The following is a 13646-nucleotide window of genomic DNA, read 5'->3' on the forward strand; positions in this document are numbered from 1 at the left end:
GTGCACCTGAGATGTTAATGCTGATGGCCATGACATAAGTGTAAAGCCCAAGTCAAGTTTGTCCTTAATTGCTCTTGTGTAACCCAGTCAACATGGTATCACCACAACTTCCATAGAGTTCACAAATCTGGGCTCTTAGTATCTATTTGTTTTGTACAAGTGGGAGGAAAAGATAGTTTGTTTTTTACTTTAGCTTGTATCACCCTGAGTCTTCCCCCACCTAATCCATTTACTAATATGCATTTTTAAAGCTTCCTTGCATGGGGATGGCCTCTTTATCAGGTTATAAGACCGATATTTAAAATGTCTTAGAGATAAGCAAGACCATTTTGGCTTCAGTTTAAGAACAGATGGGAGCAGTAGTTGTGCAACTGGATGTTTTTCTCTTCAAGCAGTAGTTATTCTTCTAAGTGTGGAAATGTAGTAAGTGTGCTGAACAACATTCTAACTTGTGCTTGCAGACTTCAAGTGATTCTGTGAAAAACACAGGAAATGCTTGCTTACAAGTTTGGAATGAGTAAACAACATAAGCATTCCCAAAATTCCACACTATGTGCTGCCTTCTGTCTCCAAAGCATTTGGGTAATCCTACATCAAACTTAGGAAAGTAGATGTGACTGATAATGTACTTTTCCTAGAATTGTAGTGCTTCTCAGTCAGTGGAGTATTTTGGGCTCCTCTAGGGGAAAACCTGAAGTCTGCTTTCATGTTTAGAGATCCCTTAGATGGGAAAGATGGTAAGAATAAGGAAGTTGGGGCAAGGTGTGCAGAGATCACTCAGTTGCTGATTAGATTTCTTGTGTGTAACAGTGTCTGCCAAAAGCCTTTCTGATTAAATATTAATCCTGGCTTCAAAATAAACTAAACTTTGTTGAAATATAGTCCTGCAAGTTTAAAGGTAGTTGGGACCTTGCCCCCCCCATGCACTGGAACACAAAGCTGCTTAGTAAGTGACTTCTGTGATTGGCCATTGAACACTATTTTATCTGCCCTATTCCTGTGCCCTTCCAATTAGCAAAATCCATATCCTTGCTGGAGTTACAGCTATAAAGCCTCCTAGTTGGAGCTAATGCTTAACAAAGGTTTCAAATTAGATGAAGTTCCATCTTTGAAAACTGAGAAGTGGGTCTAAAAATAAATCCTTTCAAGTGTGCCTGAGTGAAGCTAGCAGACTTAAACTTTGGTTTTATCAACTTTAGTATAAAGCTGGAAGAACCTTGCCTGCAAGTTGAAACTTGCTACAGAAAATGGGTTCCTACCTCATAGTCCTTTCATGGAGCCAGGTTTCGTGTTTATAGTGGAGGTTTTCCAAATACTCAAGCTCAATTCCTTGTTCCTCTTCTCTTCCCCTCATCTGTAGCCTTTCCATGCATTTCTGGAAAAAGAAGTATAAATGTGGTCATTAATCATGTGCTGTAGGTTAAATCAGCTCAAAGGATCAAGTGGTCCTTAACTCAGGAGGACTAATGCTGGACATTAGTGAGCATTAATTTTAAATGCTTGGCTGAACATAAACAAGTTAAGTCTGTAATAACTTTTTTGTACCCTCTTAAACCCCTTGAAAATGAAGTTGGAACTGAAAAACTTTCACGTTCAGTGAGCATACCTGAGGTGTGGTTCTGAGGTAGATCATGCCATCCAGTTCTATATCTGATTGAAACTGATTCAAGAGCCATGTGTGCCAGTCCTGATAAATAGACCACTCTGTTTCATTAATGTTCCCAGACTCGAACAGGTTAGAAGCAAATACATATCTGCAATGAAAGACAGCAGTCTCATGCCAGGAATGACAAAAATGAACTACCAAAACACTTGTCACTAGAACAGAACCATGGTACTGAAAAAATGTCTGCCCTTAATCAAGCCTGCTCCCTGCAGATATTATTTTAATATCAAGTGTTTACCCAGCTCTATGTCTTTAAAGACCTAGAGCTATTAATGTGAGTTCTTGCTGTACTGTGAGAATAATTACCTGTCACTGTACACAGATCTCTCAAAAAATTGCACTGGATGTTCTGCTTCGTGTAGCTTTGCTGAGACTGGTTTTAACTGTGCTCTTACTCGGCTCAAGCAAGCATAAGTCTGAAAGGTGTAAGCCCATCTTGTGGGTTTGTCGTACAGCATTTGAAGCAGATTTCCTCCGCTCTTCTGAGATGTTGAAAGTTCCTAGAAGGCAAGGGAAAAAAATTCAATACCAGCATATTTGCAGGATTTTATTCCCTTTTCTCAATCTGGAATTCTGGTTTGTTAAAGTGAGAATTCATAGACTTGCTTTTTTTGTGTGTTTTTTTTTTTTTTTTTTTAAGGAAAACGCTTAGGCATAGGATCAAAGACGCTTTTTTGTCAGGTGATTGTAGTAGTCATAACGGCTTCTTTAAGTAGGTTGTTTGTCGAGTTCCACATTTTAGTGTGATTCTGTGGAGTAGGGATGTGATTTGGAATATACGTTCAGTGGTATCTTGCCTTAACATTTCTGAGTGCCTGACCACCTGGTGTGATAGTGGGGACGACTCTGGCTACTGCAGACTAAGTACAGTTGGATTTTGGCATAGCTCCCTCGTCACAAAACACCTTGCAGTTTGGTTGTCCTGACCCACATCTCGCTCACCTACCTGATATTCATCCTCGGCTGTCTGGACATTGCACCACTTGGCGATGGGCTCGGGGATGATCTCCCACTCATCGCTGTGCTTCTCCAGCAGCCTCACAAACGTTGACTTCCCTGCAGCTGCAGGAGATGTGAGAAGTTCACTAAGGGTTGATCAGAGCGGTGGTAGGTGACGGGTACAGGGGCAGCGGTGAGGTTTGTGAGGGGCATTTGGGGCGCGGGGCTCCCGGGGGGAAAACAGCGCTAATCTGCGGCACCAGAAGGGCCGCGCCCGGGCCGGGCGGGCGATAAGACACCGAGCCGACATTTTAGGAGCTTTGGCGGCGGGCGGAGCTCGGCGCGGCCGGCGGGGGGAGCGCGGGAGCGGCCGCGCAGGCGCCGGGAATTGGCGCGGGCGGGAGCGAACGGGCAGCGCAGCCCGGCGGAGTTCATCTCCAGTCTCCCTGCGCCTCGGGGGCACCGACGGGCACCCGGCCGTGGCGGTGGTTTCCCGACGTGGTCCCGGCCCCGTTCTCCCTGCAGAGCCCCTCGCTGCCCGCAGAGCCGGGCGGACAAGCCCCGCATTTGCCCTCTCCCCTCCTCCTCCGCCATCCCAGCCCCTCGGCGCGCTCCTGTGCTGACCCCCCGGCCGGCCCCTATCCCGCGCCGCCGAGCTCACCGATGTTCCCCTCGATGGAAACTTTTCTGAGGCGCTTCTGGAAGCTGGAGTCGAGGGAGCCAGCGGGGCTTTGGCAGTGCCGCTTGGCTGGGGTGGACATGGCTTTGCGGAGCGGGAGCCCAGGGGGCTCTCGGCGGTTCCCGCGCAGTTTTAAGTATCTCGCCCGCCGGTGGGCGGGATGGCCGCTCCCCGGGAAGAGGCGGAGGCGCTGCCCCTTCCCGCCGCCCCTCGTACCCCGTTCCTGCTGCCGCGGGATTCCGAAATGGGCGTTCGGCGGCTGAAATGGGGCAGGGCAGCTTTGTGCAGGAAGTGACTAACGCAGTTCCACTTACTGAGCAGATTTGCATTAGTGCAAGCGACTGCGCCGTGTGCTCGATTTACAGAAGTATCCTGAGTATGCAGGGTTTTTTTGTTTTGGTTTGTTTTTTTTTTAATTTTTCAAAAATCCTCCAGCTGTGGCGGTTTGGTAGTTAGTGGTCCAGATCGGTGTTTTTAAAGTAAACACCTCAAGGACTTACATGAGAGATGAGGCCGTGTAGGTTTGCAGTCCTTTTTGGTACTAACTGGAGAAGAAACACGTATGGATGAATGATGTTCATCCAAAGGCAGCTCTGAGCAGCTTCTGGGCTCCAAATAACCTGTGTCAGGGGCTTTATGGAGCCCGCTCATCTCTGGGCACGAGTCCTCTACCCCCTGCGTGGGCAAGTTGAAACATGAGCTGCTTGTTCTTTCCAGTGGAAGGAGAGGGCATGGAGGATTTTTAGATGGTGGCTTACTCCTGTAACTCCTGCCTCCAGCTACGAGATTCAGGGTGAAATCTAGCCAGGTCTGGTGTGTTTGGAGGAGACGGGAGGGAGTAAACTTTTCCTTTCTTTTATGATAATTGTGACCCATTGTCTCTTCTCTCCCCATCTCCTCCAAACACACCAGGCTTCAGTGACCGAAGCGAGCAGATTGTTTCACGTGGGGTAGCGTCAGCATTTGAAGCTGGTAAGTGCTAGTTCCCACACACCTCTCTGTGCAGCCAGAGCCCCCTCGCTGTCGGTGCGGGCCGAGTGTCGGCACCGGGACCGGCCCGGGCGGGCGGTGTGAGGGTGAGGGGGGGCTGAGGGCGTGCGGGGCATGCGCAGAGCGGCGCTCGGGGCACGCGGGGCCGGGGCTTTGTTCGGCGCGCGGGCGGGCGGGCGGCGCGTGCGCACAGGCGCGGACAGGCGGCGGCGCGCGCGGGGAGTCCCGGGGGCGGGGCCGGGCCCACCGGGCCCAGCGCGCACGCGCACGATCCGGCCACGCTGCAGCCGCTCCTCTCGTGACCGTGACTAGCGCGGGGCCCGAGGCGCTCGGTGCCCTGTGCTCTGTGCCCGCTCCACACACACACACAGACGCACGCGCACACACACGTCGCTCTCCCCGAACCCGCCGCGGGCGCTGCGCCATCGCCGGGGGCCCGCGGGCCCGCCAGGGCGGCGTCCGGGCCCGCGCTCTTTGTGCGGGGGAAGGCCCGGCCCAGCGGAAGCGGGAGCACCCGCCGCCATTTCCTAGCGCGCTCTCGCCACAGGCTCGCCCGCTCGCTGCCGCCTGACCGGGACTAGGCGCTCTCCGGACAGCGGATCAGGCTCGGAGCCCTAGAACCAGCGCGGAGCCCCACCATGTGTGCGTGCGGGGAAGGGGCAGGGCGCGGGCCGGGGGCGGGAGCGGCGCCGTGAGAGTGAGGCGGCAGCGCCCGAGGCAGAGGAGGCTCGGGGAGGGCCAGGGCACAGGCCAGGGGGGCCGCCGGGCGCTCTGAGGGGGTGCGGGTGGCGGCCGTACTGAGCACGAGTCTCAAAGGGCCCGTTCTGATCTTCTCCAGCAACCACAGAAGCCGAGACAGAGCAGAGCCTCACCCCCAACGTGATGCTCAACACGGAGAGCAGCGAGGGATACGTGGTGAAAGTCCGGGGGCTGCCTTGGTCCTGCTCCACCGAGGAGGTGCAGAGGTTCTTCTCTGGTAAGTAGGGCTGGGGGTTGTGGGGGTGTCAGAGAGAGGCCGGGCTCTGTTGTCTGGACCCTGCATCCCTCCCAGGGACTCTGTGCCGGTAGGAACGCTGCAGGGAGCAGCAGCAGGAATCATTCAGGAGCCAGTGAAGTTTGTAATGCAACAAGTGCTTCAGGCAGGGCCTGGTATGCAAAGCTGTGCTTGTGTGAGCAGGAACTCTGCACAAAGGGGTTTAGTCTGCACGTTGCTGGGATGGCCACAGTTGCCTTCGCTGCTTGAGCAACCAGGAAAGAGAATCTTCCATTTAAAGAAAACTTCAAAATTCTTGCTTGAGATTAAACTAAATCAGTTTAATTGTCTGTGTTGTCCTAACAGACTTTCTTATGAAGTGTTCACTGTGTGTGTCCTTGCCCCGAAGTAGTAGCATTCTGCAGTAATGAATAGTAGTAAGAAACACATACTTTCTGCAGTGGCTGGAGATTTTAAAGCTGCTTCAGGAATTTGATGAATTGGACTTGGTTCTGATTTAGTTTATTACACTTGCACTGATTGCTATTACTGTTTATTTTTTTAAGCTGGTGAGAAAGTTAAGATCAAAAGCAGATAGTGCATTTAACTTGAGGCAGAGAAGCTTTGAAAATGGATAGGTAACTTGTAGTTGCTAATCTGTAGGTTTGACTAGAAGAGTAACTTAATTTTAGTTAGTCCCTTTGGTCATTGTAATGTTGTAACAAGAATACTGCTGGTTTTGTCATCTTGATACAACTTGATAGTTGTTGTTACATTTTTCTTTTTAGAATATATGCACCTTGTAAAGTCACAATGTTCCTATTATAACTAAATTAATTCTGGCCTTCCTATTTCATTTTCAGATTGCAAAATTCTAAACGGGGCTCTTGGTATCCGTTTCATCTACACCAGGGAGGGCAGGCCAAGTGGAGAAGCATTTGCTGAACTTGAATCAGAGGAGGATGTGAAATTGGCCCTGAAAAAAGACAGAGAAACAATGGGACACAGATATGTTGAAGGTTTGACTCAGTTGGTCTAGTAACTGACTTACATGTGTTTGTGCTTGATGGGTTTTTGGATGATCATTTCTCTATCTCTTTAAAATGCATGTGGAAGGACAAATGGACTTGTATATCATAAGTTGACTAGTTTCAAGGCAAATGACTTTTAAAACCCTTGCTTTTTCCAGAATGCATTAATTCTAAGTGCCTTTTACAGTTTTCAAGTCAAACAACGTTGAAATGGATTGGGTTCTGAAGCATACTGGTCCCAACAGCCCTGATACAGCTAATGATGGTTTTGTACGTCTTAGAGGACTCCCATTTGGCTGTAGTAAAGAAGAAATTGTACAGTTTTTTTCAGGTATGTGGGATAAAAGTAGTAGCTATAGCACTATTGGTTTACACTAAAAGAAAAACCCCAACAAACCAAAGAAGTACGGATTGCCCTGTAGTCCTTCCAACAGTATTTATGGGTATTAAAACTAAATAAACCAATTTTTTATTAGTTATATGTGCTTGAGGGATCCATTGGATCAATCCTGAAGTACCTGACCATAATTTAGGGAATGCCAAAGAGCTACTTGAATATATACTTAGTGGGACATATTGTTCCATGTAAGGATTGCAGAAAACAAGTGTCTTGCCTTCCAAATTAAAGTGAACAATTCAGGTGAGAGGATATTTCCACCCCCAGTCTCTGCTGCTTTACCCTGTCAGTGAAGGATGTACAACACCCTCACCTCTGGACTCTTTGTGAGGAGCAGGATCTGAGCATTGTGCCCATGGCTTCTTCCAAGCATAGATCTAGTATTGAATGAAATTCCAGAGAAAAACAACCTGTTGAACTCTACCCAAGTACAGATTTCCAGATTTGCCCCCTTCTCTTTCTATGGGGAAAGAAAAAAACCCTTGATGTTGCCTAGCTCAGAGTTTTTGTGGATGAAGAGATAATGTCTTATTTTGACTAATTTTTACTTTTTTTGCAGCTATTGTATGTTTTAGAAACTGGAATTACAAACTATTTAAAATGCCTAATATTCGAATAAAAGCTATTGATTTCTTTAGGATTTCATTTTGATAGTATTTTCAAAATAGTAGATTTCTAAATGTTTTGATATAACAAGATATAATTGAACTTACTGTTTTGCTTTAAAATACAGTAGAAATATTTCCAATTTTACAACTTCAGGACTTGTTTTTTGTTTTCTGAATCAGTGATATGAACAAGCAATTTCTAAGCATGTGCGTTTTAAGCTGTTTTTTTCTTACTTGGTGAAGTAATTCAAGCTTTAAAAACTGTTAATGTGCTTAATATACAAAATGTGCCTTTTCTGTTCAGGAACTAATACTTTAAAATTACTTCATGATTTTTTTCTTAATTAAGCACTCCTAAAGATAAAAAAAAAAATGCTGAAACTTGATGTTTGCATAAGACTAATTATTTTACTTGAGTGACTTCTAGTAAAATTACTTGTTCTATATAAAACTGTTTAATTTGCTGTGTTTGAATTTAAGTTCTCTTAAAAAGTTCGTCTTAAATACTTTCACAGAATTGAAGAGGTTTGTAATAATATGTGAGGTTCTTAATGCACCCTGCATTAGATGCCTTCTCTGAGGAGTTGTTCCTGACACTCAGAGCATTTCTGTGCTCTGCAGGGTGGGTTAAGAACCTGAACTGAATGGTATGTGATCGTGGAGCTCTTTGTTGACGTGCCTTTTTTTCTTCTGGTGTTCTAGAATCAACATACCATTCACTTAAAAGTGTTTAAATTCTGGTGTTTTTAAAGCTATAAGAAAAAACTCATGACTGGGCTTGTGATGTTAATATTGCCCCCCTACTGGGGTTATTTGTCCTTGGGTTGAAGGGTTGGAAATCGTGCCAAATGGGATAACATTGCCGGTGGACTTCCAGGGGAGGAGTACGGGGGAGGCCTTCGTGCAGTTTGCTTCACAGGAAATAGCTGAAAAGGCTCTAAAGAAACACAAGGAAAGAATAGGGCACAGGTGGGGATGGATGGTTGGTTGGCTCTGTCACTTTTCTTATGGTAAACAATTAAATCCATATTCTCTCTTCTGAAAGTGTTAACATCCAAATCAAAACAGTGTTTTGGTCCCTAACTCAGTGATGAGTAAAGCCATCGATTGCTACGTCTGTGGCACAGACTGTTTGGATCTACCCAAAAAATGCAAGATAAAATTGGGCTAAACTAAAGTGTGCTTTGAAACCCGAGTAATAAGAGGAGTGCAAAACTGATAGCTTGGAAGTGACAAAGTTGAGAGACTATGGCTTTAACTTCTCAAATAGCACCAATTCTGCCTTTAGCTCTAAAGACATGCACAGTATTCTTACTACCATAAGAAAATGTGATACTTTCTAAACTTGTTTTATAAGTTGAAATGTAACAAATTTACTTACTGTATTAATCTTCAATGTAATAAGCATAGCTTTCAAGAAATTGTCACAAAGGGTTTTTATTCTATTTTACTTGTGACTATTTTTCATTGAAGCATGCACCTTCTGCCTACGCTGAATCACTGAAGCATAGGCTGGGTTCACTAGTACATGCAGAGCTTTTTGTGGCATCCTGATGGGTTAAACTCTTGGTGGAGACCAGGTTTTTAACCCTCTGTTTCCATTGCCTCAAGCAAAATGGTGCTGAGTTGAGTGGACGCCAGTCCCTCCTACGTTTTTTGACTAACACCTTAAATTGGGGGGAGGTGGGTGGGGAATCAGTACTGCTCCCCCACCCTTAAGGCTGGGATACTGTCAAGTATGAGGAGCACATAAACCCTTCAGTAATTTTAATTTCTTGAAAATACACTGATTTGATTGTAATGTAGCATAAAATAGAATGTCATTGCCTACATAATGTAAGGAAACCTGGCTTAAAATTACCGCCAGTGTCAAGGCTATGACTAAATGGCTTGTTGTAATGTGAAGTTGTGAGGTGTTTGTGGAAGGAATCAAAGACTGACTTGTTCCTGTGGAAACACTTGTAGGTACATTGAGATCTTCAAGAGTAGCCGAGCAGAAGTGCGCACTCACTACGACCCCCCACGCAAGCTGTTGGCAATGCAGAGGCCTGGTCCGTACGACAGGCCTGGCCTTACGCGCGGATATAACAGCCTGGGTAGAGGAAGTAGCTTGGAGAGAATGAGGCGTGGAGCCTACGGAGGAGGTAAGTGCACAGAGTCCGAGAGAGCTGCTCGTATGAAAAGCAGCAACACTTGGACCTGGTAGTATCTTCCCTGCTTTGTAACTGCTGGTTTGTATGTGTCCTTGGCTTTAGTTCTTGTAGAAGAAATGAAACTTTGTAAGCTGTTGTTTGCAGTGTGTACGTGTGTATTTGGATCTTTCTGTAGTCGAAATGAACGTTTATTTGGATCTTTGTGTAGTTGAAATGAACATGTCCAATCTGTTTCTAGGTTATGGAGGTTATGATGACTACAATGGGTATAATGATGGCTATGGGTTTGGTTCTGATAGATTTGGAAGAGGTAAGAGATCTCTAATAGGAACAGTAACTGAACTTACGACATGTGTCAAAAGAAACTAAAATACATCTGAAAGACCTAGAATGGACTCTTTTCTCTGCAGGGATGTCGGACCACAGGTACGGCGACGGATCGTCCACCTTCCAGAGCACCACCGGCCACTGCGTCCACATGCGAGGTCTGCCCTACAGAGCCACGGAGAACGACATCTACAACGTGAGTCCCAAATGCTGTTCCCTTCCCTTGTGCTTGCCTTCGGGTCCTGTGCTCCTCACTGGACATGCCAACTGCACTGCAGCTGGAGAGTGTTCCTTTGGAGAACAGGGCTGCTTGTAAACCCCAGCTGTTGCATTGGTGCGTTTTAATCTGTGTGACTGTTCTGTGTGTAGTTCTTCTCACCTCTGAACCCTGTAAGAGTACACATTGAAATCGGACCAGACGGCAGAGTAACTGGAGAGGCAGACGTTGAATTTGCTACTCACGAGGATGCAGTGGCTGCTATGTCCAAAGACAAAGCAAATATGCGTAAGTGTGGCTGCTCAGAATAGGTGGATTTAGGGAAATGACAGCAGTGCAGCTGTAGGGCATGTGCTGTCACTGCAGCTTCACTTGCAGTGAGACAAGCTGCATGGGCGTGGTGTGAAGTGCTCTCATGACAAAACTTTCTTCTTTCAGAACACAGATATGTAGAACTCTTCCTGAATTCTACAGCAGGAGGAACTGGTGGTGCCTATGGCAGTCAGATGATGGGAGCAATGGGTATGTGTGACAGTCTCACTGCACTTTTAAACAAGGTGCTAGCTGTTGAAGGAAGCTGGCTCATTTTGTCCAGCTCCTGCTTATTCTGTGCCTGGATCAAAACTGAAATTCAACATTCTGTCTTAATCACACAGTCAAGGAATCGGAAGGGGTAGTCCAAGATTGGAACACTAGCACACTGGCAGGTATATAAACCTTTTGGGAATATATTTAACAATTATTAGGTTAAATAAACTGTGGTGTGGTGTGGCTGGTGGGTTGAGTGGCTTCTGGGAATGTGGGTGGTGCAAAAGTGGGAGCTTCCTCCTGTCCTTTTATTCTCCTTCCCCCTCCCTTCTTGGGACACAGTCTGGTGATGGAGGATGTATCTGTGGCTCATGACCTGCCACTCAAGCTTGGTCTTGGTGGTGAGGGAGAAACTTATTTGGAATTGGGGAGAAACTGTCTGAATTGCTGTATCAAACCCCAAAATTGTTTAAAAATCTAAAATGTCTGTTAGCAACACAAGTCTATTGCTGTTGTGTCTATAAGGCAGATACCCTCTTGACACCCAACTGGGCTGGTTTCTTAGAGGTGAAGGTGGGGTTGGTTTCTGGGGGGGGCTCCTTTCTCGAGGGTGTGGGGCTGTGGGTACACTGCTGCTGTTGTAGTACTCTGATCACAAAATGTTTGAAGTCTAATACTGATACTTGAACTACAGAAGAGCTTTGTAGGGGTGATGTACAAGTGTGAAGAGCAGTCATTAGTGAGCTTAAGCAGAGGTCTCTGTGTTGCGAGCCACAGCAGTGCTGTGGTGCACAACCAGTGTGGAGTGGGAATAAGTCTGTTGGGACCGTATACAAACTCCAGTTAATGAGCTGGTGCACTTCTGGACAGGCAGCAGCAGTCTTGTGTGAGGTCACTTAAAGCTAAGCTTAAGTCAGTCTTTTGGGGTGTCTTATGTATAATGCAGACCAATAGAACACCACACTGTTCTGTATAGTCCAGAGAAACTGCAAAAGTAAAAGCAATTTTTGAAGTCCCGTTTGATTGGAGGGGTATCTTTAGAAACCTGATCACTTTCCTTGAGTTTGTTACCTTGTATACTTAATAAGTTCCCTGGGTGTGAGAGAGGCTGTAGCAGGATGCTGGGGCTGTTGAGTGAGGGATGGGTTTGTTGATGATGAGCAGACTTTGACAGGCAAGTTCTTAACGTTTTTATCCTTAACTTGGAAGGAAGCCAATCCAGTTATGGTGCTCCAGGCAGCCAGCAGCTGAGTGGGGGTTATGGAGGAGGATATGGAGGTCAAAGCAGCATGAGTGGCTATGGTAAGAGCATTTCTTTGCTGGTTTCAGGTGGGCTGGGTGCTGCTGGCTTAACATGCCCTTCACTGGTGTTGAAGGGTTGTGCTACAGCCTGGGCAGCACAAGCCCTGAAAGACATGGCTGTTGTGAATGTTAAAAATAATGGATAACTGGGGGGGATCTATTCAAAAGAGAAATGGGAAGGTGAGGGAGGAAATGTGGAAACTTACTCTGAAAGGAGTAGGAAATGCCAGTCTCCAGACTTGCGTTGCTCTGATCACTTCCTTTCTTAGTCTAAAAGCTGGAGACCAGCTTTGTTTCAACACAGTACAAACGGGGGGGAGGGGATGTGGGAGGCTGGGTCCTCCCCATGCCCCCAGAGCGGTGCTAAAGCTCTGGATTGGGAAGGGGGGGTGATGCAGAGCTCATGCTGTCATTGAACAACCGGTGACTGACTTTGGGTACGGAGCTGTAAACTGACACTTTGCAGCGTTGGGCACGGTAGACGGTATTTACGAGGTGGCCCAGCAAGGACAGGCGTTGGGGCAAGGATGCTTCGAGTCGGCCTGAGGCAGCTGTGAACCTGCTGTCGGTTTCCCCCTCAGACCCCGGGAGCCAGGGCGCCATGAACAGCAGCTACTACAGCAGTGGGAACCGCGCATCCATGGGAGTGAACGGCATGGGCGGCATGTCCAACATGTCCAACATGAGTGGTGGCTGGGGAATGTAACCAATCGCTGACTTTTGGTCGCATCTTTTTTAAAAAACAAAAAAACAAAAAACTAAGTTTAACAGTTTTGCAATACGAGCTTGTGATTTATGCTTTACTGTAAGTGAATTCAGGATTGTTTTAAAACCCTTCAGGTTCAGTATTTTTGAACATACAGAAATGAACATTCATCTAGGATGTAATAACCAAGTAAAGACTTTAACTGTTAAACGATTTGGAGCGTTTCTCAAGTTAGTTTTGTTGTAGGAGTGTATTTAAGCAGTAAGCGTATTTAGGTTAAAGCTGTTTGAATTATGTTAAATGTTGCTCTTATACCATATTACATCCAACACTGTTTTGAATACATGTTGAAAGAGACATGCTTTTTTGTAAAGAACCAATATAGAAGCTGTGTCTGAAAATCAAAGTGAACATTTGGCATGTTAGTTCTAGTTTATTTCTTTTAATATCCTGTAAGGCATGTTAAAGCTTTTTTTTTTTAAGTTAATGGGGGAAACATGTTGAGACGCAATACGGCTACTTTAGGATTTTGGTCTTGGTGTTCGTATAAAATTCTGAGGCCTTGATTTAATCTTTCATTGTATTGTGATTTCCTTTTTAGGTGTATTGCGCTAAGTGAAACTTGTTAAATAAATCTTCCTTTTAAAAACTGGAACTCACTCCTTTTTGACCTCCAGCTTCTTGTAACTACACTTGCATCTGTGTCCTGTGTGACTGTAGTGCTCTTGCCATGCAGCTGCCCTGAGCAGGGACTCCTCTTGCTGAGCGCTGGCCTGTAGTGTTACAGTGACAATTGGGGGTAGCAAAGGAGGCCCCCCCACTGCTGGGGGTGCCCAGTGTGTGTTGGGTCAAAGCGCTGCCCGGCTGTGCCCTGAGCAGGGGGTCTGGGCCCTAAAGCTGCTGGGGGTGGGGTGAGAGGTGATTCTGTACTTTCTTGTAGGCATCAGTGGACTCAGCAGCTTCTGCAACCATGTTTCAATAAATGCAACTTGTAAAACATCCTGCTTACAGATGTGGTTTTGTAACTTAGTTACAGCTTTTGAGCACTGCAAGTTTCCATGAAATAATACAGCTTCTGCTTCCCTGCCTTTGCTGTAGTACTTGTATTTGCCCTTTGTAATGAACCCTTT

General features: G+C 46.3%; 2 protein-coding genes across 7 annotated transcripts in view; one reads left to right on the forward strand and one right to left on the reverse strand.

Moving 5' to 3' along the window:
- The window catches only part of HNRNPH1 (heterogeneous nuclear ribonucleoprotein H1), a 15940-nt gene extending 2425 nt beyond the window's left edge, over positions 1-13515 (forward strand). The window contains exons 3-15 of one of the 6 annotated variants that reach the window (XM_027682972.1): positions 4197-4256; positions 5113-5250; positions 6111-6266; positions 6466-6609; positions 8114-8252; positions 9249-9427; positions 9675-9746; positions 9826-9959; positions 10133-10268; positions 10419-10502; positions 10637-10687; positions 11718-11810; positions 12392-13171. In XM_027682972.1, the coding sequence (XP_027538773.1) occupies positions 4197-4256; positions 5113-5250; positions 6111-6266; positions 6466-6609; positions 8114-8252; positions 9249-9427; positions 9675-9746; positions 9826-9959; positions 10133-10268; positions 10419-10502; positions 10637-10687; positions 11718-11810; positions 12392-12516 (1511 nt within the window). In that variant the 3' untranslated portion in view covers positions 12517-13171. Of the gene's footprint in view, positions 1-4196; positions 4257-4712; positions 4917-5112; positions 5251-6110; positions 6267-6465; positions 6610-8113; positions 8253-9248; positions 9428-9674; positions 9747-9825; positions 9960-10132; positions 10269-10418; positions 10503-10636; positions 10688-11717; positions 11811-12276 lie in introns of those variants that run through there. The other 5 variants (XM_027682973.1, XM_027682974.1, XM_027682977.1 and 2 more) reach the window with 5 other exon arrangements.
- LOC113967409 (deoxycytidine kinase-like) lies at positions 905-3644 on the reverse strand. The gene is made up of 5 exons (XM_027682978.1): positions 3267-3644; positions 2613-2728; positions 1973-2166; positions 1607-1754; positions 905-1375 (listed from the first exon to the last, which is right to left on the reverse strand). Exons 1-5 carry the CDS (start codon positions 3364-3366, stop codon positions 1256-1258), a joined length of 678 nt encoding a protein of 225 aa, XP_027538779.1. The 5' UTR covers positions 3367-3644; the 3' UTR covers positions 905-1255.
- Positions 13516-13646: the final 131 nt, after the last annotated feature.

Source organism: Neopelma chrysocephalum, unplaced genomic scaffold, assembly GCF_003984885.1.
Source record: "Neopelma chrysocephalum unplaced genomic scaffold, ASM398488v2 Primary Assembly neopelma1_63, whole genome shotgun sequence".
Lineage (NCBI taxonomy): Eukaryota > Metazoa > Chordata > Aves > Passeriformes > Pipridae > Neopelma > Neopelma chrysocephalum.

Coding starts and splice junctions, on each gene's coding strand:
- LOC113967409 (XM_027682978.1), bottom strand. CDS start 3,366: ATGTCCACCCCAGCCAAGCGGCACTGCCAAAGCCCCGCTGGCTCCCTC. Junction 2,167..2,612: donor CAGCCGAGGATGAATATCAG/GTAGGTGAGCGA, acceptor CTTGCCTTCTAG/GAACTTTCAACATCTCAGAA. Junction 1,755..1,972: donor AGATCTGTGTACAGTGACAG/GTAATTATTCTC, acceptor CTTTCATTGCAG/ATATGTATTTGCTTCTAACC.